This window comes from Oncorhynchus mykiss, chromosome 18 (genome assembly GCF_013265735.2).
Source record: "Oncorhynchus mykiss isolate Arlee chromosome 18, USDA_OmykA_1.1, whole genome shotgun sequence".
Classification (NCBI taxonomy): domain Eukaryota; kingdom Metazoa; phylum Chordata; class Actinopteri; order Salmoniformes; family Salmonidae; genus Oncorhynchus; species Oncorhynchus mykiss.
Window position 1 is genome coordinate 7,406,902 of NC_048582.1, and position 24,054 is coordinate 7,430,955.

Here is a 24,054-nt window from a genome sequence, read left to right on the forward strand (position 1 = left end):
CTCACCCCTTCCTAGCTCAGAATAAACTCCCCCCCCCCCCCCCTCCTAATAAACTGCACCTCACCCCTTCTTATCTGAGAATAACCTACACCTCACCCCTTCCTAGCTCAGAATAAACTCCCCCCTTCCTAATAAACTGCACCTCACCCCTTTTTATCTGAGAATGAAAAATAACCCTCCCTCTTTTTTTATTCAAACTAATCCCGTACGGTCAATCACGCCCTTCATGTCCGTACATGCGCAACAGATGCAGTGTTGGCAACCGCGACAACAACATGACTGCGCTTGGAAGATGATAGGTTTATAATTCTGTTGTTGCTACACACTGGGAGGATTTGACAGCCTACAATACGTGCTTGTCTGATTCTAGTTGATATTCGGAGTAAATTAGTATTGTTGAGTCCACATCCAATTTCTGCAAGGTTAGTGACATTGAGTTTCGTGTATCAAAGTAAACTCTACTCCACGGGGAAGTCCGCTTAACTTAATTTATCCTAGCTAGAGACCGATGCTGTTATTGCTCTGTCATGTTGTATTTTTACTCCATATTATCCCAATAAAAGTCTTAGCCAAATAAGAAATATTGTAACATCTAATAACAAAACACTCGTTATAGTGTTTGGTATTAACGTGATGTTTTGTATTGACGTTGAACAATAACGGTGGGTATTTGAAGGCTTAGGCTATATATTCAATGCAGTTATTTTTCCTTTTCTCTTCAGTATTTTTGTTCAAGGTGTACCATAATAAATAAGGTACTACAAGTAAATAACCCTATCCTCTACAATGAGGATAAGAAGAGTTGTGAAGACGGTGTTGAGTGTGGAGCAGGTAGAAGGTGTGGGAGCCCATGTCCGCAGAAGCATAGGAAGAAAGGAGGTGAGTTACTGTCATACTGTCTGTCTTACATCTGCCTAGTTTATCATGTTTAATAATATCCTTTTTAAAATACCAAACTAAACCACATATTATGACATGGTAGGCTGATATCTTGTCCATCCATGTATTTCAGCTGATTAACCTGGATCCTTTCTTGATGTTGGATGAGTTCAAAGTCAAAAAGCCATCTGGCTTCCCCGATCACCCCCACAGAGGATTTGAGACCGTGAGTAGGCTATCTATTCTCTCTCTCTCTCTCTCTCTCTCTCTCTCTCTCTCTCTGTCTCTCTCTGCCTGTCTAGCTAGCGCGATGCAGCATCTACACTGTCTCTCTCTATCTGGAGTGATACAATGTTGTGTTCTGACTGAAGCCCTGGCAGATCGGACCGTCATGTGGAATAACAGGTTCATATGAGGCCGTTGAGGGAAGGTGAGGCACGTACCATTAATGATGAGGGAGGATGAGGCACATACCATTAATGATGAGGGAGGATGAGGCACGTACACCATTTAATGATGAGGGAGGATGAGGCACATACACCATTAATGATGAGGGAGGGTGAGGCACGTACACCATTAATGATGAGGGAGGATGAGGCACATACCATTAATGATGAGGGAGGATGAGGCACATACACCATTAATGGTGAGGGAGGGTGAGGCACGTACACCATTAATGGTGAGGGAGGGTGAGGCACGTACACCATTAATGATGAGGGAGGGTGAGGCACGTACACCATTAATGATGAGGGAGGGTGAGGCACGTACACCATTAATGATGAGGGAGGGTGAGGCACGTACACCATTACTGATGAGGGAGGGTGAGGCACGTACACCATTAATGATGGAGGGTGAGGCACGTACACCATTAATGATGAGGGAGGATGAGGCACACACCATTAATGATGAGGGAGGATTTTTTTTATTTTTTTTTTTTTTTTTTATTTCACCTTTATTTAACCAGGGCGGCTAGTTGAGAACAAGTTCTCATTTACAACTGCGACCTGGCCAAGATAAAGCATAGCAGTGTGAACAGACAACAACACAGAGTTACAGATGGAGTAAACAATAAACAAGTCAATAACACAGTAGAAAAAAAAGTCTATATACATTGTGTGCAAAAGGCATGAGGAGTTGGGCAAATAATTACAATTTAGCAGATTAACACTGGAGTGATAAATGATCAGATGGTCATGTGCAGGTAGAGATACTGGTGTGCAAAAGAGCAGAAAAGTAAATAAATAAAAACAGTATGGGGATGAGGTAGGTAAATTGGGTGGGCTATTTACCGATGGACTATGTACAGCTGCAGCGATCGGTTAGCTGCTCAGATAGCAGATGTTTAAAGTTGGTGAGGGAGATAAAAGTCTCCAACTTCAGCGATTTTTGCAATTTGTTCCAGTCGCAGGCAGCAGAGAACTGGAAGGAAAGGCGGTCAAATGAGGTGTTGGCTTTAGGGATGATCAGTGAGATACACCTGCTGGAGCGCGTGCTACGGGTGGGTGTTGCCATCGTAACCAGTGCATTACCTAGCATGGACTTGTAGAGGACCTGGAGCCAGTGGGTCTGGCGACGAATATGTAGCGAGGACCAGCCGACTAGAGCATACAGGTCGCAGTGGTGGGTGGTATAAGGTGCTTTAGTAACAAAACGGATGGCACTGTGATAAACTGCATCCAGTTTGCTGAGTAGAGTATTGGAAGCTATTTTGCAAGGCAGTCATTAGAAAAACCGAGGCTACTGAGTCTGCCGATAAGAATATGGTGATTGACAGAGTCGAAAGCCTTGGCCAGGTCGATGAAGACGGCTGCACAGTAATGTCTCTTATCGATGGCGGTTATGATATCGTTTAGTACCTTGAACGTGGCTGAGGTGCCCCCATGACCAGCTCTGAAACCAGATTGCATAGCGGAGAAGGTACGGTGGGATTCGAGATGGTCAGTGATCTGTTTGTTGACTAGGCTTTCGAAGACCTTAGATAGGCAGGGCAGGATGGATATAGGTCTGTAACAGTTTGGGTCCAGGGTGTCGCCCCCTTTGAAGAGGGGGATGACTGCGGCAGCTTTCCAATCCTTGGGGATCTCAGACGATATGAAAGAGAGGTTGAACAGGCTGGTAATAGGGGTTGCGACAATGGCGGCGGATAGTTTCAGAAAATAGAGGGTCCAGATTGTCAAGCCCAGCTGATTTGTACGGGTCCAGCTTTTGCAGCTCTTTCAGAACATCTGCTATCTGGATTTGGGTAAAGGAGAACCTGGAGAGGCTTGGGCGAGTAGCTGCGGGGGGGCGGAGCGGTTGGCTGAGGTTGGAGTAGCCAGGCAGAAGGCATGGCCAGCCGTTGAGAAATGCTTGTTGAAGTTTTCGATTGTCATGGATTTATCAGTGGTGACCGTGTTACCTAGCCTCAGTGCAGTGGGCAGCTGGGAGGAGGTGCTCTTGTTCTCCATGGACTTTACAGTGTCCCAGAACTTTTTGGAGTTGGAGCTACAAGATGCAAATTTCTGCTTGAAAAAGCTGGCCTTTGCTTTCCTGACAGACTGCGTGTATTGGTTCCTGACTTCCCTGAACAGTTGCATATCGCAGGGACTATTCAATGCTATTGCAGTCCGCCACAGGATGTTTTTGTGCTGGTCGAGGGCAGTCAGGTCTGGAGTGAACCAAGGGCTATATCTGTTCTTAGTTCTGCATTTTTTGAACGGAGCATGCTTATGTAAGATGGTGAGGAAGTTACTTTTAAAGAATGACCAGGCATCCTCAACTGACGGGATGAGGTCAATATCCTTCCAGGATACCCGGGCCAGGTCGATTAGAAAGGCCTGCTCGCCATATACCATTAATGATGAGGGAGGGTGATGCACATACACCATTAATGACGAGGGAGGATGAGGCACATACGCCGTTAATGATGAGGGAGGGTGAGGCACATACACCATTAATGATGAGGTAGGGTGTGGCACATACACCATTAATTATGAAGGAGGGTGTGGCACATACACCATTAATGACGAGGGAGGGTGAGGCACATACACCATTAATGATGAGGTAGGGTGTGGCACATACACCATTAATGATGAAGGAGGGTGTGGCACATACACCATTAATGATATGGAAGGGTGTGGCACATACACCATTATTGATGAGGGAGGGTGTGGCACACATACACCATTAATGATGAGGGAGGGTGAGGCTCATACACCCTTAGTGATGCGGGAGGGTGAGGCACATACACCATTGATGCACTTCCTGCTAACGACCAGCAGATGGCACTAACAGGCCTACTGTAGTGTAAGCCTCGTCCAGAGAAAGCTTCTCAATAGGTTTGTTATACATAGCATTAGCTTGCTTTTGTATACTGGGGTTTGAATGAAAACCCACCAATATCACATATTTAGACAGAGGGGAGGAGGGAAATTAAACTTCTGCTTTGGAAGTGGTGTTGGTGAATCACGGTTTCCTCAACCATAAAGGCGATGGTCCACAGTGGGAATTTATAGAGTCAAAACAAGTGTTTTTAATAGAAAAGTCTCGGCCTGTTTTTGATACTGTAGATACATGTGTAACTAAACATACCATGGCCCAGACCAGATGAGGCCATAGGCCCAGCCGATACTGTAGATACATGTGTAACCTAACATAGCGTCTACCATGGCCCAGACCAGATGAGGCCATAGGCCCAGCCGATACTGTAGATACATGTGTAACCTAACATAGCGTCTACCATGGCCCAGACCAGATGAGGCCATAGGCCCAGCTGATACTGTATATGTGTAGCTTAGTGTCCATCTGGCCGCGGACTGGACCAGACCTGACGGGGGCAGGGCTGAAGCGCCCACGGCCCAGCATTCCATGCAGCAGGTGTGTTGGCTCACTGTTAGATCTCAGAGCTCAAATCCGCGTGCGCTGCCAGATCAGAGAGAGGCTCTCGCCCCCCTGGCTGGAGGTTTAGAAGCCTCTCTGAGAGACAGATGTTTACCTCTAACCTCTATAGCTTTCTACTTCCTGTCCGTTTTGACCTCAGTCCATGTGGCAGTGGAATGGACACGGGGAGTGAACACGTGCTCTTGTCTGTCCTGCTCAACGGACACTGCATTACACACACACACACACACACACACACACTGTACATATTTAATCTGTTAGACTTGCACGAGGAAAATATGAAATCAATGATTTACCATACTATGCTTTCCAGTCTTACAACCTTTATGATGAGATTTCCTTCCCAAACCCATTCATGTTTACAACCGAGATTCATTCATCTCTTTCCTCATCTCAACCTCAATATGCAAAGACTTAGAGAAAGTTGTTTTCCACTTCTCTAGACACGGTTGGTATTTCGGGGGAGGGGTAACTGCAGAGCACAGTTCATGTTTTGTTTTGCCTCTCAAGCTGTTATATAAAATCAGCAGTGGCTCATCGGTGGGTTTGTGAATATATTTGGATCTGTTTCGTCTTTGTTTAGGTGACCTACGTTCTGAAAGGCGTTTCAGCCCATGAGGATTTCTGTGGCCACTCTGGACTACTGAAACCAGGGGATTTACAGGTAGAGAAACACCTAGTGGGCACTCACAGTACGGTATGTAGGTTCCTACTCTTCACCATACTCCCACCAGAACCAATGAAGCATCATAATGCCATGAGGATTTCTGTGGCCACTCTGGACTACTGAAACCAGGGGATTTACAGGTAGAGAAACACCTAGTGGGCACTCACAGTACGGTATGTAGGTTCCTACTCTTCACCAGACTCCCACCAGAACCAATGAAGCATCATAATGCCATGAGGATTTCTGTGGCCACTCTGGACTACTGAAACCAGGGGATTTACAGGTAGAGAAACACCTAGTGGGCACTCACAGTACGGTATGTAGGTTCCTACTCTTCACCAGACTCCCACCAGAACCAATGAAGCATCGTGCCTTCAGGAGCATTTCCTGTGTTTTTCCCATGCAGCAGTCGTAAAGCTGTTGTCCCTGGTCAGTCAGTCAGCATCAACCAGGAAGTGGTTTAATAGGCACTAAATAGACACTAATGCCACTGGCATTAAACAAAGCATGTGTGTCCATGTATGCTGATGATTCAACCATGTACACATCAGAAACCACAGCTAGTGAAGTCACTGAAACCCTTAAAGAGTTGCAGTCTGTTTTGGAATGGGTGGCCAGTAATAAACTGGTCCTGAACATCTCTAAAACTAAAAGCATTGTAATTTGGTACAAATCATTCCCTAAGTTCTAGACCTCAGCTGAATTTGGTCATGAACGGTGTGGCTGTTGAACAAGTCGAGGACACTAAATTATGTCATGTTTTGTGTGGACCCAGTAAGAGGAGCTGCTTCTTTCTCAACAGCTAACAGGGATCCTAATAAAATACCAAGATACTACTACAAGAGACTTGGTGTGTGTGTGTGTGTGTGTGTGTGTGTGTGTGTGTGTGTGTGTGTGTGTGCAACAGCTAACAGTGATCCTGATAAAATACCAAGATACTACTACAAGAGACTTGGTGTGTGTGTGTGCGTGCAACAGCGAGAGAGAGAGCGGTATAGACAAACACCATTGGGGGGGAGGGGGGCTGGAGCTACTAACCCAGGGCAGACGGGTTTCCTCACAGTGGAACAGGAGGGGAAAGCTGCTGACGAAAGTTTTAAGTGTTATTGCTCAATTAGCTTCCCACAGCAACGCTGCATCACCCTCAGGGCACTGAAAAGTTGCATCAGAAATGACTCCCTTTTCCCTATATAGTGCACTACTTTAGATCAGAGCCCTATTCCCTATATAGTGCACTACTTTAGATCAGAGCCCTATTCCCTATATAGTGCACTACTTTAGATCAGAGCCCTATTCCCTATATAGTGCACTACTTTAGATCAGAGCCCTATTCCCTATATAGTGCACTACTTTAGATCAGAGCCCTATTCCCTATATAGTGCACTACTTTAGATCAGAGCCCTATTCCCTATATAGTGCACTACTTTAGATCAGAGCCCTATTCCCTATATAGTGCACTACTTTAGATCAGAGCCCTATTCCCTATATAGTGCACTACTTTAGATCAGAGCCCTATTCCCTATATAGTGCACTACTTTAGATCAGAGCCCTATTCCCTATATAGTGCACTACTTTAGATCAGAGCCCTATTCCCTATATAGTGCACTACTTTAGATCAGAGCCCTATTCCCTATATAGTGCACTACTTTTGGCTAAAACCCCTATTCCCTGAGCCCTTATTCTCTAGACCAGGGGTACTCAACTCTTACCCTACGAGGTCTGGAGCCTGCTGGTTTTCTGTTTTACCTGATGATGAATTGCACACAGCTGGTTTCCCAGGACTAAATCAGTCCCTGATTAGAGGGGACGTAGAGAACACGCAGTGGAACTGGCTTCGAGGTCCAACGTTGAGTTTTGAGGGCTCTAGACCCTATTTAGTGCACAGCTTAGCCCCTGGACCAAAAGTAGTAGCGGCCATTTTGAACACAACCTTCCAGTGTGTTCTTTTAATGTTAGCGGAGCTTTGAGAAGAACAATGAACATCCACTAGCTACATATCACAGCACTGGGGAAGATAAGACATCCACTAGGTACATATCACAGCACTGGGGAAGATAGACATCCACTAGCTACATATCACAGCACTGGGGAAGATAGACATCCACTAGCTACATATCACAGCACTGGGGAAGATAGACATCCACTAGGTACATATCACAGCACTGGGGAAGATAGACATCCACTAGCTACATATCACAGCACTGGGGAAGATAGACATCCACTAGCTACATATCACAGCACTGGGGAAGATAGACATCCACTAGGTACATATCACAGCACTGGGGAAGATAGACACCCACTAGGTACATATCACAGCACTGGGGAAGATAGACATCCACTAGCTACATATCACAGCACTGGGGAAGATAGACATCCACTAGCTACATATCACAGCACTGGGGAAGATAGACATCCACTAGGTACATATCACAGCACTGGGGAAGATAGACATCCACTAGCTACATATCACAGCACTGGGGAAGATAGACATCCACTAGGTACATATCACAGCACTGGGGAAGATAGACATCCACTAGGTACATATCACAGCACTGGGGAAGATAGACATCCACTAGGTACATATCACAGCACTGGGGAAGATAGACATCCACTAGGTACATATCACAGCACTGGGGAAGATAGACATCCACTAGCTACATATCACAGCACTGGGGAAGATAGACATCCACTAGCTACATATCACAGCACTGGGGAAGATAGACATCCACTAGGTACATATCACAGCACTGGGGAAGATAGACATCCACTAGGTACATATCACAGCACTGGGGAAGATAGACATCCACTAGGTACACTGGGGAAGATAGACATCCACTAGGTACACTGGGGAAGATAGACATCCACTAGGTACATATCACAGCACTGGGGAAGATAGACATCCACTAGGTACATATCACAGCACTGGGGAAGATAGACATCCACTAGCTACATATCACAGCACTGGGGAAGATAGACATCCACTAGGTACATATCACAGCACTGGGGAAGATAGACATCCACTAGCTACATATCACAGCACTGGGGAAGATAGACATCCACTAGGTACATATCACAGCACTGGGGAAGATAGACATCCACTAGGTACATATCACAGCACTGGGGAAGATAGACATCCACTAGGTACATATCACAGCACTGGGGAAGATAGACATCCACTAGGTACATATCACAGCACTGGGGAAGATAGACATCCACTAGGTACATATCACAGCACTGGGGAAGATAGACATCCACTAGCTACATATCACAGCACTGGGGAAGATAGACATCCACTAGGTACATATCACAGCACTGGGGAAGATAGACATCCACTAGGTACATATCACAGCACTGGGGAAGATAGACATCCACTAGCTACATATCACAGCACTGGGGAAGATAGACATCCACTAGGTACATATCACAGCACTGGGGAAGATAGACATCCACTAGGTACATATCACAGCACTGGGGAAGATAGACATCCACTAGGTACACTGGGGAAGATAGACATCCACTAGGTACATATCACAGCACTGGGGAAGATAGACATCTACTAGGTACACTGGGGAAGATAGACATCCACTAGGTACATATCACAGCACTGGGGAAGATAGACATCCACTAGGTACATATCACAGCACTGGGGAAGATAGACATCCACTAGGTACATATCACAGCACTGGGGAAGATAGACATCCACTAGGTACACTGGGGAAGATAGACATCCACTAGGTACATATCACAGCACTGGGGAAGATAGACATCCACTAGGTACACTGGGGAAGATAGACATCCACTAGCTACATATCACAGCACTGGGGAAGATAGACATCCACTAGGTACATATCACAGCACTGGGGAAGATAGACATCCACTAGGTACATATCACAGCACTGGGGAAGATAGACATCCACTAGGTACATATCACAGCACTGGGGAAGATAGACATCCACTAGGTACACTGGGGAAGATAGACATCCACTAGGTACATATCACAGCACTGGGGAAGATAGACATCCACTAGGTACATATCACAGCACTGGGGAAGGAAAGGTGTAAATGTGAAGTTAATATCCTCCTGGAAACCAGTTAGTTCCAGTATTAAGTCCACATGGGTGATTTATTATGGAAATCATATGAGACAACACTGATTTCATGTATATTATACTGTACAATTCTCCTTTATGTGGTTAGTAATTGTGTTTTGTGTGTGTGTGTGTGTGTGTCTGTCCCTCTCTGTATCTGTGTATGTGTGTTTCTGTGTCCGGCTCTGTGTGTCTATGCCTCTCTGTATCTGTGTGTGTGTGTTTCTGTGTCCGTCTCTGTGTGTCTGTCCCTCACTGTATCTGTGTGTGTGTGTTTCTGTGTCCTTCTCTGTGTGTCAATGTCTCTCTGTATCTGTGTATGTGTGTTTCTGTGTCCGTCTCTGTGTGTCTATGCCTCTCTGTATCTGTGTGTGTGTGTTTCTGTGTCCGTCTCTGTGTGTCTGTCCCTCTCTGTATCTGTGTGTGTGTGTTTCTGTGTCCGTCTCTGTGTGTCTATGCCTCTCTGTATCTGTGTGTGTGTGTTTCTGTGTCTGTCTCTGTGTGTCCTTGTCTCTTCATAAGTGGATGACGGCAGGTCGAGGGGTGGTCCATGCAGAGATGCCCGTGTCTGAGGAGCCCGTCCAGGGCCTGCAGCTGTGGGTCAACCTGAGGAGGGAGGACAAGATGGTGGAGCCCCAGTACCAGGAGCTGAAGGACAGCCAGGTCCCCAAGCCCAGCAGGGAGGGGGTCACTGTGGCCGTCATCTCTGGACAGGCCCTGGGGGTACAGGTGAGGAGCACCATACTAACCATAACCCTAGTTGTACAGGTGAGGAGCACCATACTAACCATGACCCTGGGTGTACAGGTGAGGAGCACCATACTAACCATGACCCTGGGTGTACAGGTGAGGAGCACCATACTAACCATAACCATGGGTGTACAGGTGAGGAGCACCATACTAACCATAACCCTGGGTGTACAGGTGAGGAGCACCATACTAACCATAACCCTGGGTGTACAGGTGAGGAGCACCATACTAACCATAACCCTGGGGGTACAGGTCAGGAGCACCATACTAACCATAACCCTGGGTGTACAGGTGAGGAGCACCATACTAACCATAACCCTGGGTGTACAGGCCAGGAGCACCATACTAACCATAACCCTAGTTGTACAGGTGAGGAGCACCATACTAACCATAACCCTGGGTGTACAGGTGAGGAGCACCATACTAACCATAACCCTGGGTGTACAGGTAAGGAGCACCATACTAACCATAACCCTGGGTGTACAGGTCAGGAGCACCATACTAACCATAACCCTGGGTGTACAGGTCAGGAGCACCATACTAACCATAACCCTGGGTGTACAGGTCAGGAGCACCATACTAACCATAACCCTGGGTGCACAGGTGAGGAGCACCATACTAACCATAACCCTGGGGGTACAGGTGAGGAGCACCATACTAACCATAACCCTGGGTGTACAGGTGAGGAGCACCATACTAACCATAACCCTGGGTGTACAGGTGAGGAGCACCATACTAACCATAACCCTGGGTGTACAGGTGAGGAGCACCATACTAACCATAACCCTGGGTGTACAGGTGAGGAGCACCATACTAACCATAACCCGGGTGGTGGTAGTGGGTGTGGCCAGTTGTGCGGTTTTAGAGACCCTCTTCTTGGCCGCAGAGACAAACTGATGCTGTTTTAAAGCAAATTTCCTGCAATTCTATACATTTTGCCGCGGGGCAGAGAGAACATTGTGCTATTTTTTTTAAAGCTAATTTCATGCCATTCAAAAAAAATGTGCCATAGGGCTGAGAGAAGATTTTAAAGCTAAATTCCTTCAATTCTACACATTTTATCATGGCTTATGCCTTGTTCTTATGCTATCTGAATGACTCAAACAGTATAACAAAATCAATGGGGGCCCCATGACATGATATTTCTTACATTTTGGATTCTCCCCGACTGTTTATTTTTTATTTGGGGGGATTGTTAGTTCTCAAAGGTAATCATTAAAATATATATATATATTGCTCTATTATATTTTCTACATATTTTATCTGGGTTTTAGTTATTTAAGTTTATACAAGTTCTTATGGATGTTTGTTCTGACTTCCACATGGCATCAACCAGTGTTTCCCCTATATGCGCTTAGCAGCGGTGCACCACGGGATGGTAAAATCATTTCTTATTTTTATATAAGTTTTTCGGTGGCGTCCACGAATTAGCAATGGCAGTACGCCGCTACTAAACGCATTTAGGAGAAACACTGGTTGATGTCATGTGGAAGTCATAACAAACAGCCATAAGAACATGTATAGATTTATATATTTCTCACCCTACAATGTAACGCATTTGTAATCACAGGTCCAAAACCACAGTGGATGAAAAGGGGGGGGGGAGTTTATCATCTCCATCATTGTCATCATCATTGTTCCTTTGTCACTGTATTATACAGAATGAATACTTAGTGTCGGCTGTTGATATGATGTGCTGGGGTCTTGCCCATATCAAAGCCAGAAAACTTTATACAATACAATGACTGAGATGTTGAAAGCCTCAGGCCTAGATATGACTCGCCAGAAATCCCAACCAACCACAAGACATTCAGCTTCATCATGTGACATTTGCAGGCAATTACGTCTTCACGAGTATCCATCCTCTTTCTCCCCCCCCCTCTCCTTCTCCTCCTTATGTTCTCTGCGTCTGTCTGCTGAGTTAGACGAGACAGGAAATTAGTTGCAGGTTTCTGGGGAAGTGGGTTTGTCATGTTTCAGATGTAAATTTGACCAGGGCCGGTTGGGTTTGGGGTTACTCTAGGGCAGGAGAGGAGACAGACAGAGTTTCTAATGACGTCTATAAGGTTTGTCATATTTCAGATGTAAATTTGACCAGGGCCGGTTTGGTTTGGGGTTACTCTAGGGCAGGAGTGGAGACAGACAGAGTTTCTAATGACGTCTATAAGGTTTGTCATATTTCAGATGTAAATTTGACCAGGGCCGGTTGGGTTTGAGGTTACTCTAGGGCAGGAGAGGAGACAGACAGAGTTTCTAATGACGTCTATAAGGTTTGTCATATTTCAGATGTAAATTTGACCAGGGCCGGTTGGGTTTGAGGTTACTCTAGGGCAGGAGAGGAGACAGACAGAGTTTCTAATGACGTCTATAAGGTTTGTCATATTTCAGATGTAAATTTGACCAGGGCCGGTTTGGTTTGGGGTTACTCTAGGGCAGGAGTGGAGACAGACAGAGTTTCTAATGACGTCTATAAGGTTTGTCATATTTCAGATGTAAATTTGACCAGGGCCGGTTGGGTTTGGGGTTACTCTAGGGCAGGAGTGGAGACAGACAGAGTTTCTAATGACGTCTATATGGTTTGTCATATTTCAGATGTAAATTTGACCAGGGCCGGTTGGGTTTGGGGTTACTCTAGGGCAGGAGTGGAGACAGACAGAGTTTCTAATGACGTCTATAAGGTTTGTCATATTTCAGATGTAAATGTGTTGAAGCTGGGAAAGGGGCGGGGCATCGCTGGGACCGTATTGCCTGGCGGGGTTACTCTAGGGCAGGAGTGGAGACAGAGTTTCTAATGACGTCCATAAGGTTTGTCATTTTACACATGAAAATGGGTTGAAGCTGGGACACGGGTTGCCTCTGGTTACTACAGGGCAGGGGGAGACACTACAGACAGGCAGAGAGGCTAACGATGTCCAACAGGGTAATAGACAGGTAACTGTCAAAATAAAGGAAACACCAAAATAAAGGAAACACCAAAATAAAGTGTTTTAACATGTCATTGGGCTCCACGAGCTGCCAGAACAGCTTCAATGTAGATGTAGATTCTACAATGTAGATAGAATCTACAATGTAGATGTAGATTATACAGCTTCAACGTAGATTCTACAAGCTGAGGGATGCGACACCATTTTTCCACTAGAAAGTCCATCATTTTGTGTTTTGTTGATGGTGGTGGAAAACGCTGTCTCCGGCGTTGGTCCAGAATCTCCAGTAAGTGTTCAATTGGATTGAGATCTGGTGACTGAGACACAACACACATTATACAGAACCCTAAGCATGATGGGATGTTAATTCCTTAATTAACTCAGGAACCACACCTGTGTGGAAGCACCTGCTTTCAATATATTTTCTATTCCTCATTTGTGTTTCCTTCATTTTGGCAGTTATCTGTATGTAAATGTATTGGGACTTGGCTGGGGGTGGGACTGGGCTGGGGGTGGGACTGGGACGGGGGTGGGACTGGGCTGGGGGTGGGACTGGGCTGGGGGTGGGACTGGACTGGGGGTGGGACTGGGTGGGACTTGGCTGGGACTGGGCTGGGGGTGGGACTGGGTGGGACTTGGCTGGGACTGGGCTGGGGGTGGGACTGGGGCTGGGTGGGACTGGGGGTGGGGCTGGGTGGGACTGGGTGGGGCTGGGTGGGACTGGGTGGGACTGGGGGTGAGACTGGGGGTGGGACTGGGGGTGGGACTGGGGGTGGGACTGGGTGGGGCTGGGTGGGACTGAGCTGCACAGCAACATTTGATTGGTAAAACACACTGTGATTGTTCAATTTCACACTTTTTAAGTGTTTATATGAGAACCACCAGAAAGTGTTGAATTTACACTTTTCAAAGTGTTGCCCTTTTAACACTGGTACTTTCCAACACCAGTGGCATTAAAATGTTACACTAACTCAGTGTTAAAGTTACACTGTTATGGTGTTCACTGAATAAACACTGAGAGTGTTACATTTAACACTGGTCCAGTGTCTATACTGGTCCACACTTTCAGTGTTAAATGAGCACACTGCTTAGTGTAAAGCCTTATTTTCCAGAGTGCCTTGCCTTTCGAGTGACTTGTTGAGTTACGACCCATGCCTGTATCTGTTAGTGACAGAGACACGAGCAGCCGAAGTCTGATGAGAGCGGATACAAATTCATTGCTTTAAACTAATTATGACAAATGTTAAAGAAATGTTGAGCAATGTAATAAAGTAATGACTTTTCAAATAAGTTACGTTACACGTTATGCTGGCTTACAAATTGTTAGCTACGTTAGCCTTACGAACCGCATATCATTACAACAATTGCTTGTATGTACTGGTATGTTAGCTAGCTACGTAATGTTAGTTGGCTACTAATACATTGAACTTTCCAGTACATTAACTATATGCTATCTAACTACCTACACAACATTTATTAACTTGATTATTCACGTCATTCTTAGCTTAGCTAAGTGGTATATTCTTGGTGCGTTCTGAAGTCGTAAGATGTCTATGCTAACAAACTAGCAAGAAGTTACATAGCAACAGCATCAACTTCCGGTAGACAGGCGAAGCGCTACTACACTCAACTGAAAGGATACCGTTTGTTTACAGTATACTAAAATAAACTTATATGATGTAGTATATATACTCGTTAAGTATGTAGTTTACGGTATGTTAGTATGGGTATTCAAACACAGCTATGGTTGATGCGTTCATCCATTTTCCGTCCTGTGGCCTTCACCAAGTGAGATCCTAAGCGATTATGTTATCATTATAATTGTATTATTTAACACAAAACAACACATAATTCACAAGGCCTTATTTTTGAGGGCTTGGTTTTACCCTAATAAAGTGGCCTGAAACTCATGGTTTACGGGAAAATTTTAGGCCTGCAAATCACATTATGCTGTCTTGCAAAGTGATGTGTAATTCCTATTGGAATCCAGCCAGAGTGGGGATATCCAACATTTTCTAATTTTTATTCACCTGCAACCTGATTCAGAATGACTGCTGGGATCGGAAGAATACCTTAAGCATCTAAACTGGATCAACCATTTCAGTAATGGGTGCAATGAATCCATATAACAGATTGGATTAGCTTAGAAAAATGTATGTTATTTATATTTCATTAATTAATCGATGTACATTCAAAAACATAGATATTGAAACAAACAATTCTAAAAAAAAATCTAACTGCAGTAGAGCATGCTGGGAAATATGATAATGATGGGCGTGGTTTTAGTTCAACACTGGGTATTAACACCAACACTGGGTTTCTTCTAAACCAATGAGTGTTTAACACTTACAGAGCTACTTTAACACCTTAATCAACACTAGAAAAGTTACACTGAAAAATCAACACCAGGTAACACTGGCTAACACTGGGGATATACAGAGAGACTGGTAAAAAAAAATGGTATTAGCTTACTGTACGTGTTAAAATAAATTTAGTCTGTGTCTTTTAACGGAAGGACACTTCCAAATATGCTTGATTCTGTCACAACATGGACACCAGCAATCATAACATCACAGTCAATGATGAACATTTGAACATTTCTCAAATACCATCACAACTGGTTTGAATTGAATATTTTAAACCACCGAACAACAGTATTTTTTAACAACCGCTTAAAACGCAACACCAGCTGGGCGTTCAGTCCGTTCTTAGTAACACTAAGTAACACTACATCAACACCTAAACTGCTAAGACCAGGATATGAACCCTTACCATTTACTGTGTGGTAGAGTTACTCTAGGACTGGAGAGGATACAGACGGCGAGACAGAGTAATGACTGGGTTTGGCCTGTCGCTGACTGACAGGGAGACAGAGTAAAGACTTCCAACAGGGTTGAATACGCCGCTGACTGACAGGGAGACGGAGTAATGACTGGGTTTGGCCTGTCGCTGACTGACAGGGAGACAGAGTAAAGACTTCCAACAGGGTTGAATACGCCGCTGACTGACAGGGAGACGGAGTAATGACTGGGTTTGGCCTGTCGCTGACTGACAGGGAGACGGAGTAATGACTGGGTTTGGCCTGTCGCTGACTGACAGGGAGACAGAGTAATGACTGGGTTTGGCCTGTTGCTGACAGACAGCGAGACAGAGTAATGACTGGGTTTGGCCTGTCGCTGACTGACAGGGAGACGGAGTAATGACTGGGTTTGGCCTGTCGCTGACTGACAGGGAGACAGAGTAATGACTGGGTTTGGCCTGCCGCTGACTGACAGGGAGACAGAGTAATGACTGGGTTTGGCCTGTCGCTGACTGACAGGGAGACAGAGTAATGACTGGGTTTGGCCTGTCGCTGACTGACAGGGAGACAGAGTAATGACTGGGTTTGGCCTGTCGCTGACTGACAGGGAGACAGAGTAATGACTGGGTTTGGCCTGTCGCTGACTGACAGGGAGACGGAGTAACGACTGGGTTTGGCCTGTCGCTGACTGACAGGGAGACGGAGTAATGACTGGGTTTGGCCTGTCGCTGACTGACAGGGAGACAGAGTAATGACTGGGTTTGGCCTGTCGCTGACTGACAGGGAGACGGAGTAACGACTGGGTTTGGCCTGTCGCTGACTGACAGGGAGACAGAGTAATGACTGGGTTTGGCCTGTCGCTGACTGACAGGGAGACAGAGTAATGACTGGGTTTGGCCTGTCGCTGACTGACAGGGAGACGGAGTAACGACTGGGTTTGGCCTGTCGCTGACTGACAGGGAGACGGAGTAATGACTGTGTTTGGCCTGTCGCTGACTGACAGGGAGACAGAGTAATGACTGGGTTTGGCCTGTCGCTGACTGACAGGGAGACGGAGTAATGACTGGGTTTGGCCTGTCGCTGACTGACAGGGAGACGGAGTAACGACTGGGTTTGGCCTGTCGCTGACTGACAGGGAGACAGAGTAACGACTGGGTTTGGCCTGTCGCTGACTGACAGGGAGACGGAGTAATGACTGGGTTTGGCCTGTCGCTGACTGACAGGGAGACGGAGTAATGACTGGGTTTGGCCTGTCGCTGACTGACAGGGAGACAGAGTAATGACTGGGTTTGGCCTGTCGCTGACTGACAGGGAGACAGAGTAATGACTGGGTTTGGCCTGTCGCTGACTGACAGGGAGACAGAGTAATGACTGGGTTTGGCCTGTCGCTGACTGACAGGGAGACGGAGTAACGACTGGGTTTGGCCTGTCGCTGACTGACAGGGAGACAGAGTAACGACTGGGTTTGGCCTGTCGCTGACTGACAGGGAGACAGAGTAATGACTGGGTTTGGCCTGTCGCTGACTGACAGGGAGACAGAGTAATGACTGGGTTTGGCCTGTCGCTGACTGACAGGGAGACAACTCCTCCAGCGGATCAGGGTACTAGGTGTTGAAAGAGGGAGTGGGAGAGGTAACACCAACAGATCAGGGTGCTAGGTGTTAAAAGAGGGAGTGGGAGAGGTAACACCAACAGATCAGGGTGCTTGGTGTTAAAAGAGGGAGTGGGAGAGGTAACACCAACAGATCAGGGTGCTTGGTGTTAAAAGAGGGAGTGGGAGAGGTAACACCAACAGATCAGGGTGCTGGGTGTTTAAAGGGGTGCTGCCTGGAATGTTGGGGGTCAGTGAAATACTATAAATGTCTTGTCCTTTTTTTTTGTGCAGTCAAAAATCTTCACCAGGACTCCAACACTCTATCTGGACTTCAAGCTGGATGTAGGAGCCAAGCATGTACAACCAGTTCCTTCAGGTAAAACCATCTTTACTGAATAGGCCTTCTGTGGCTCTGGTCCAGGGCGTTACCTGCTCCATGAAGAAAGCTCAAGCTGCATGTAACACCATGGACCAGAGCTTGGTCTACTGTAGCGATATTGTTCTGTGTGCTCCATTCATCCACAATCTGGCACTAAATCTGTTAACCTTTTCAGTAAAGTTAGCAGAACCTTTCAACTCAAACCCTAGCTAAGTGCTATGTGGTGTGTATGACACACGCTTTCTCATTGTGGGAACGGTACTGTACCTGACGTTGGTTTGTGGTGGGAGAAAGTTGCTATCAACTGTCTGTGACAAACAGAAGTCCTCCAAGGGTTGGGAGTCTTCTAAAGTTTATACAACTGGCTTGGTTTCCATGGTCACCCTGCCTGTTCTCTATGGAGTCTGGTGCTGTGTGGTTGCTATGGAGTCAGTGGTGCTGTGTGGTTGCTATGGAGTCAGTGGTGCTGTGTGGTTGCTATGGAGTCGGTGGTGCTGTGTGGTTGCTATGGAGTCAGTGGTGCTGTGTTGAATGGTCACATTATACCATACGTAAGACGTTAAGTAGTCCGTGCGTGTGCGTGTGCGTGTGCGTGTGTGTGTGTGTGTGTGTGTGCGCACAGTCAGTGTTGGTGCGTTGAATGGATGGCTCCCACGTCATCGTATTACAGGGCCCTATGGTGGATTAGAAATGAGGCCATCTCAGTGTTATGGCCCACAGCTCACATGGCAAGACGTCGGTATACCAAGTGGTCAGACTCGCCCACCAAGTCACATCATTTAGAATATGAGGCTTTATAAATGTCGTGATTGTTGTGTATACTGTGACAGTTAACTTGTTAATGAGGTAACAAAATGCATTATCAATGCCAGTCCAAAACAACAGTTTTTCTATCATCTCTGCTAGGATGGACCTCGTTTATCTACACACTGGCAGGATCTGTCTGTGTCGGTGAGTTTCCTCCATTTAGTTTCTGTTGAACAGTTTTCCATTAGTTCCTAACTGCCCTGCAGCCTCATGTTGATGGTCACCCAGAACAGTGTTGTGTTTGGTGGTTCGGAAACACTCTGCATCTTGTTGCTGTCCCTCGTCCAGAGAGAGAGACAATCAAACAGAGCAGGTGCATTTATTTAATAATGTTCCCTTCCTCTTCTCCTCCGTCCTCTCTGGGATGTTCCCTTCCTCATCTCCTCTCCTCCGTCCTCTCTGGGATGTTCCCTTCCTCTTCTCCTCTCCTCCGTCCTCTCTGGGATGTTCCCTTCCTCTTCTCCTCCGTCCTCTCTGGGATGTTCCCTTCCTCTTCTCCTCTCCTCCGTCCTCTCTGGGATGTTCCCTTCCTCTCCTCTGTCCTCTCTGGGATGTTCCCTTCCTCTTCTCCTCTCCTCCGTCCTCTCTGGGATGTTCCCTTCCTCTTCTCCTTTCCTCCGTCCTCTCTGGGATGTTCCTTTCCTCCGTCCTCTCTGGGATGTTCCCTTCCTCTTCTCCTCTCCTCCGTCCTCTCTGGGATGTTCCCTTCCTCTTCTCCTCTCCTCCGTCCTCTCTGGGATGTTCCCTTCCTCTTCTCCTCTCCTCCGTCCTCTGGGATGTTCCCTTCCTCTTCTCCTCTCCTCTGTCCTCTCTGGGATGTTCCCTTCCTCTTCTCCTCTCCTCTGTCCTCTCTGGGATGTTCCCTTCCTCTTCTCCTCTCCGTCCTCTCTGGGATGTTCCCTTCCTCTTCTCCTCTCCTCTGTCCTCTCTGGGATGTTCCCTTCCTCTTCTCCTCTCCTCCGTCCTCTCTGGGATGTTCCCTTTCTCTTCTCCTCTCCTCCGTCCTCTCTGGGATGTTCCCTTCCTCTTCTCCTCTCCTCCGTCCTCTCTGGGATGTTCCCTTCCTCTTCTCCTGTCCTCTCTGGGATGTTCCCTTCCTCTTCTCCTCTCCTCTGTCCTCTCTGGGATGTTCCCTTCCTCTTCTCCTCTCCTCCGTCCTCTCTGGGATGTTCCCTTCCTCTTCTCCTCTCCTCCGTCATCTCTGGGATGTTCCCTTCCTCCTCTCCTCTGTCATCTCTGGGATGTTCCCTTCCTCTTCTCCTCTCCTCCGTCATCTCCGGGATGTTCCCTTTCTCTTCTCCTCTCCTCCGTCCTCTCTGGGATGTTTCTTTCCTCTTCTCCTTTCCTCCGTCCTCTCTGGGATGTTCCCTTCCTCCTCTCCTCTGTCATCTCTGGGATGTTCCCTTCCTCTTCTCCTCTCCTCTGTCCTCTCTGGGATGTTCCCTTCCTCCTCTCCTCCGTCCTCTCTGGGATGTCATGTCAACGTTGGGATGTAGCCTTCTGATCTGAAGCCAATAGCAACTCTAGGAATGGTTTAGGAATGGGACAAAATCCCACTTGAACCCTTCATGTTGTGATTCATGTTCCAGGGAAACCTTTCCCTATATAGTGCCCTATGGGGCCTGGCCAAAAGTAGTGCACTATGTAGGGAATAGGGTGCCATATGGGACGCAGGAATAGATGTATGTCTTATGGTACTATACCTGTAACAAATGGTTTCACCTACAGTCCTGTGACACCCTGCTATACAGAGTTGGACTGTTCCCTACAGTCCTGTGACACCCTGCTATACATAGTTGGACTGTTCCCTACAGTCCTGTGACACCCTGCTATACAGAGTTGGACTGTTCCCTACAGTCCTGTGACACCCTGCTATACAGAGTTGGACTGTTCCCTACAGTCCTGTGACACCCTGCTATACAGAGTTGAACTGTTCCCTACAGTCCTGTGACACCCTGCTATACAGAGTTGAACTGTTCCCTACAGTCCTGTGACACCCTGCTATACAGAGTTGAACTGTTCCCTACAGTCCTGTGACACCCTGCTATACAGAGTTGGACTGTTCCCTACAGTCCTGTGACACCCTGCTATACAGAGTTGAACTATTCCCTACAGTCCTGTGACACCCTGCTATACAGAGTTGGACTGTTCCCTACAGTCCTGTGACACCCTGCTATACAGAGTTGGACTGTTCCCTACAGTCCTGTGACACCCTGCTATACAGAGTTGGACTGTTCCCTACAGTCCTGTGACACCCTGCTATACAGAGTTGGACTGTTCCCTACAGTCCTGTGACACCCTGCTATACAGAGTTGGACTGTTCCCTACAGTCCTGTGACACCCTGCTATACAGAGTTGAACTGTTCCCTACAGTCCTGTGACACCCTGCTATACAGAGTTGGACTGTTCCCTACAGTCCTGTGACACCCTGCTATACAGAGTTGAACTGTTCCCTACAGTCCTGTGACACCCTGCTATACAGAGTTGGACTGTTCCCTACAGTCCTGTGACACCCTGCTATACAGAGTTGAACTGTTCCCTACAGTCCTGTGACACCCTGCTATACAGAGTTGAACTGTTCCCTACAGTCCTGTGACACCCTGCTATACAGAGTTGGACTGTTCCCTACAGTCCTGTGACACCCTGCTATACAGAGTTGGACTGTTCCCTACAGTCCTGTGACACCCTGCTATACAGAGTTGGACTGTTCCCTACAGTCCTGTGACACCCTGCTATACAGAGTTGGACTGTTCCCTACAGTCCTGTGACACCCTGCTATACAGAGTTGGACTGTTCCCTACAGTCCTGTGACACCCTGCTATACAGAGTTGGACTGTTCCCTACAGTCCTGTGACACCCTGCTATACAGAGTTGGACTGTTCCCTACAGTGTTTGTCTATACAGGACACGTTAAGCCTGTCCTTTTTCACGTGTAAAAATGTAACGTTTCTTTTGTTTGTCAATGGGAAGCACATATTTGAGAAGGAGGAATTGTATTTTCATCATGATAGATGTTAGCTAGCGTGAGTAGGAGGAATTGTATTTTCATTATGATAGATGTTAGCTAGCGTGAGAAGATCTAGCGTGCTCTTCACTCATTTAGAAAGGGCTTTTGTTACATTTCACTCATAGTTGATATTTGTTTCTACAGGAAGTTGCATTATGATCTGATTAAATGGAATCGTTGCTTCGTAGGATCTCACGGAAAGCTCCTTTTTTAATTGTAGACAGATGTTTTGAAACCAGAATCAAGTTGAACCGTTCGCTGTAACTAAGATTAAGGTGGGTTTGAACCGAGATGCCACTGAATCGACAGAGTGTGTAGTCTGTAAGGCAAATCAAGCACAGCTGTGTCTGAAAAATACATCCACCACAACTTGAAGCGTTTGGCGTTTCTGCATTTCTGTTGACCTTTAGTATTCAGATGAAGGAAGCAGACTTCACCATGTCAGATGGAGAGGAAATGCACATTTTCTTTGGTTCTTGATTGCAGTGTTTCCCTCGGGTTAAAATCTCGACAGAAATTCCTCAAATGAAAGTTGTATTGTTTGCCATTTCTTTTGAGGTAATAATCTTGTTTTCATCCCAGGCGGGCCGTCTGTAGAGTTTATTCTGTTTTCCATTGCTCTTTCAGGTCCAGATGCAGAGCAGCAGAAAGTGGAGCCACATCACACCATCGTGTTTGATGATGGAGACTGCATAGCCGTAGAAAACAAGGTAGGCTGTCTGAACTTCTTACAGACTCTTAACACAGTTTTCGGGAATTGTAAATTCACTACAACTCAAACTCCTTTCTCCAGGCATCAGAGGTTTGCCATTTTGTCTTGATTGCGGGACAGCCGATCAATGAGCCGGTGGTCCAACATGGTAAGACCTTCATTTCTTTACATCACTGAACTCCAGTCAGTTACCACAGTATTGGATCGTTCATGTGTCACGTGACACACTACACTTTCCTTGTTCTCTCCAGGTCCGTTTGTGATGAACACGGAAGAGGAGATCAACCAGGCAGTCAGAGACTACAGGACAGGGACCAATGGGTTCGAGAGGGCTACGGCTTGGAGGTCTAAGATCAGGGATTCCTTCTAAGAATCGGCAGACATCTTCTAATCATGTTATAGGTCTTGTCTTGTTATGGTCATGTGACCCAAGTGTATTTTAATCATGAACCAGCTTGATGTGTTGTTTGTCTCTTTTTAAATCATTAAGTTGTCATTTTATACTGGTTTTCTTTTTCTGAAATAGATGTTTTGTTACTGTGCCTCCAAACCATTAAACTGAAATGTAAATGATGAAAAAGGCACTTTTAATTCAACCTCAATAAAACTATCCTGCCGTGATGTCTCCAGAAGCGATCTAATGGAACCACTGATTAGTTCCAGTCATTATGTCCTTGGACAGACCTCAGAGGAGATGCAGGTATCCGTTACGAGAAGGAGGGAAACCAACCACGTCTCACATTTCAGGGCCATTTGCATCTGGCAGAATGACGTCTCATACTGCGAAACAGCGGGTCTCCCCTCCCTCTCTATCACATCTCCTGTTTCTCCCTCCTCCTCCCTCTCTATCACATCTCCTGTTTCTCCCTCCTCCTCCCTCCCTCTATCACATCTCCTGTTTCTCCCTCCTCCTCCCTCCCTCTCTATCACATCTCCTGTTTCTTCCTCCTCCCTCCCTCTCTATCACATCTCCTGTTTCTTCCTCCTCCTCCCTCCCTCTCTATCACATCTCCTCTTTCTCCCTCCCTCTCTATCACATCTCCTGTTTCTCCTCTCCCTCTATTCCTCCCTCTCTATCACATCTCCTGTTTCTCCCTCCTCCTCCCTCCCTCTCTATCACATCTCCTGTTTCTCCCTCCTCCTCCCTCCCTCTCTATCACATCTCCTGTTTCTCCCTCCTCCTCCCTCCCTCTCTATCACATCTCCTGTTTCTCCCTCCTCCTCCCTCCCTCTCTATCACATCTCCTGTTTCTTCCTCCTCCCTCCCTCTCTATCACATCTCCTGTTTCTCCCTCCTCCTCCCTCTATCACATCTCCTGTTTCTCCCTCCTCCTCCCTCCCTCTATCACATCTCCTGTTTCTCCCTCCCTCTCTATCACATCTCCTGTTTCTTCCTGTTTCTCCCTCCATTCCTCCCTCTCTATCACATCTCCTCTTTCTCCTCTCCCTCCTCCTTCCCTCTCTATCACATCTCCTGTTTCTCCCTCCTCCTCCCTCCTTCCCTCTCTATCACATCTCCTGTTTCTCCCTCCTCCTCCCTCCCTCCCTCCCTCTCACATCTCCTGTTT

General features: G+C 46.6%; 1 protein-coding gene across 4 annotated transcripts; it reads left to right on the forward strand.

Moving 5' to 3' along the window:
- The first annotated feature begins 24 nt into the window (after nucleotides 1–24).
- LOC110495413 (pirin) lies at nucleotides 25–23,124 on the forward strand. Of its 4 annotated transcripts, XM_036951565.1 has the most exons (10): nucleotides 25–422; nucleotides 723–879; nucleotides 1,013–1,105; nucleotides 5,342–5,422; nucleotides 10,036–10,242; nucleotides 17,873–17,957; nucleotides 18,867–18,911; nucleotides 22,402–22,484; nucleotides 22,568–22,634; nucleotides 22,738–23,124. In XM_036951565.1, the coding sequence occupies exons 2-10, from the start codon at nucleotides 787–789 to the stop codon at nucleotides 22,854–22,856; spliced, it is 873 nt and encodes a 290-aa protein (XP_036807460.1). In that variant the 5' UTR covers nucleotides 25–422; nucleotides 723–786; the 3' UTR covers nucleotides 22,857–23,124. The 4 variants fall into 4 exon arrangements, with proteins under 4 accessions (XP_036807460.1, XP_036807462.1, XP_036807461.1 ...); XM_036951564.1 differs by lacking the exon at nucleotides 25–422 and having other exon boundaries at nucleotides 464–879; XM_036951567.1 differs by lacking the exons at nucleotides 25–422; nucleotides 5,342–5,422 and having other exon boundaries at nucleotides 458–879.
- Nucleotides 23,125–24,054: the final 930 nt, after the last annotated feature.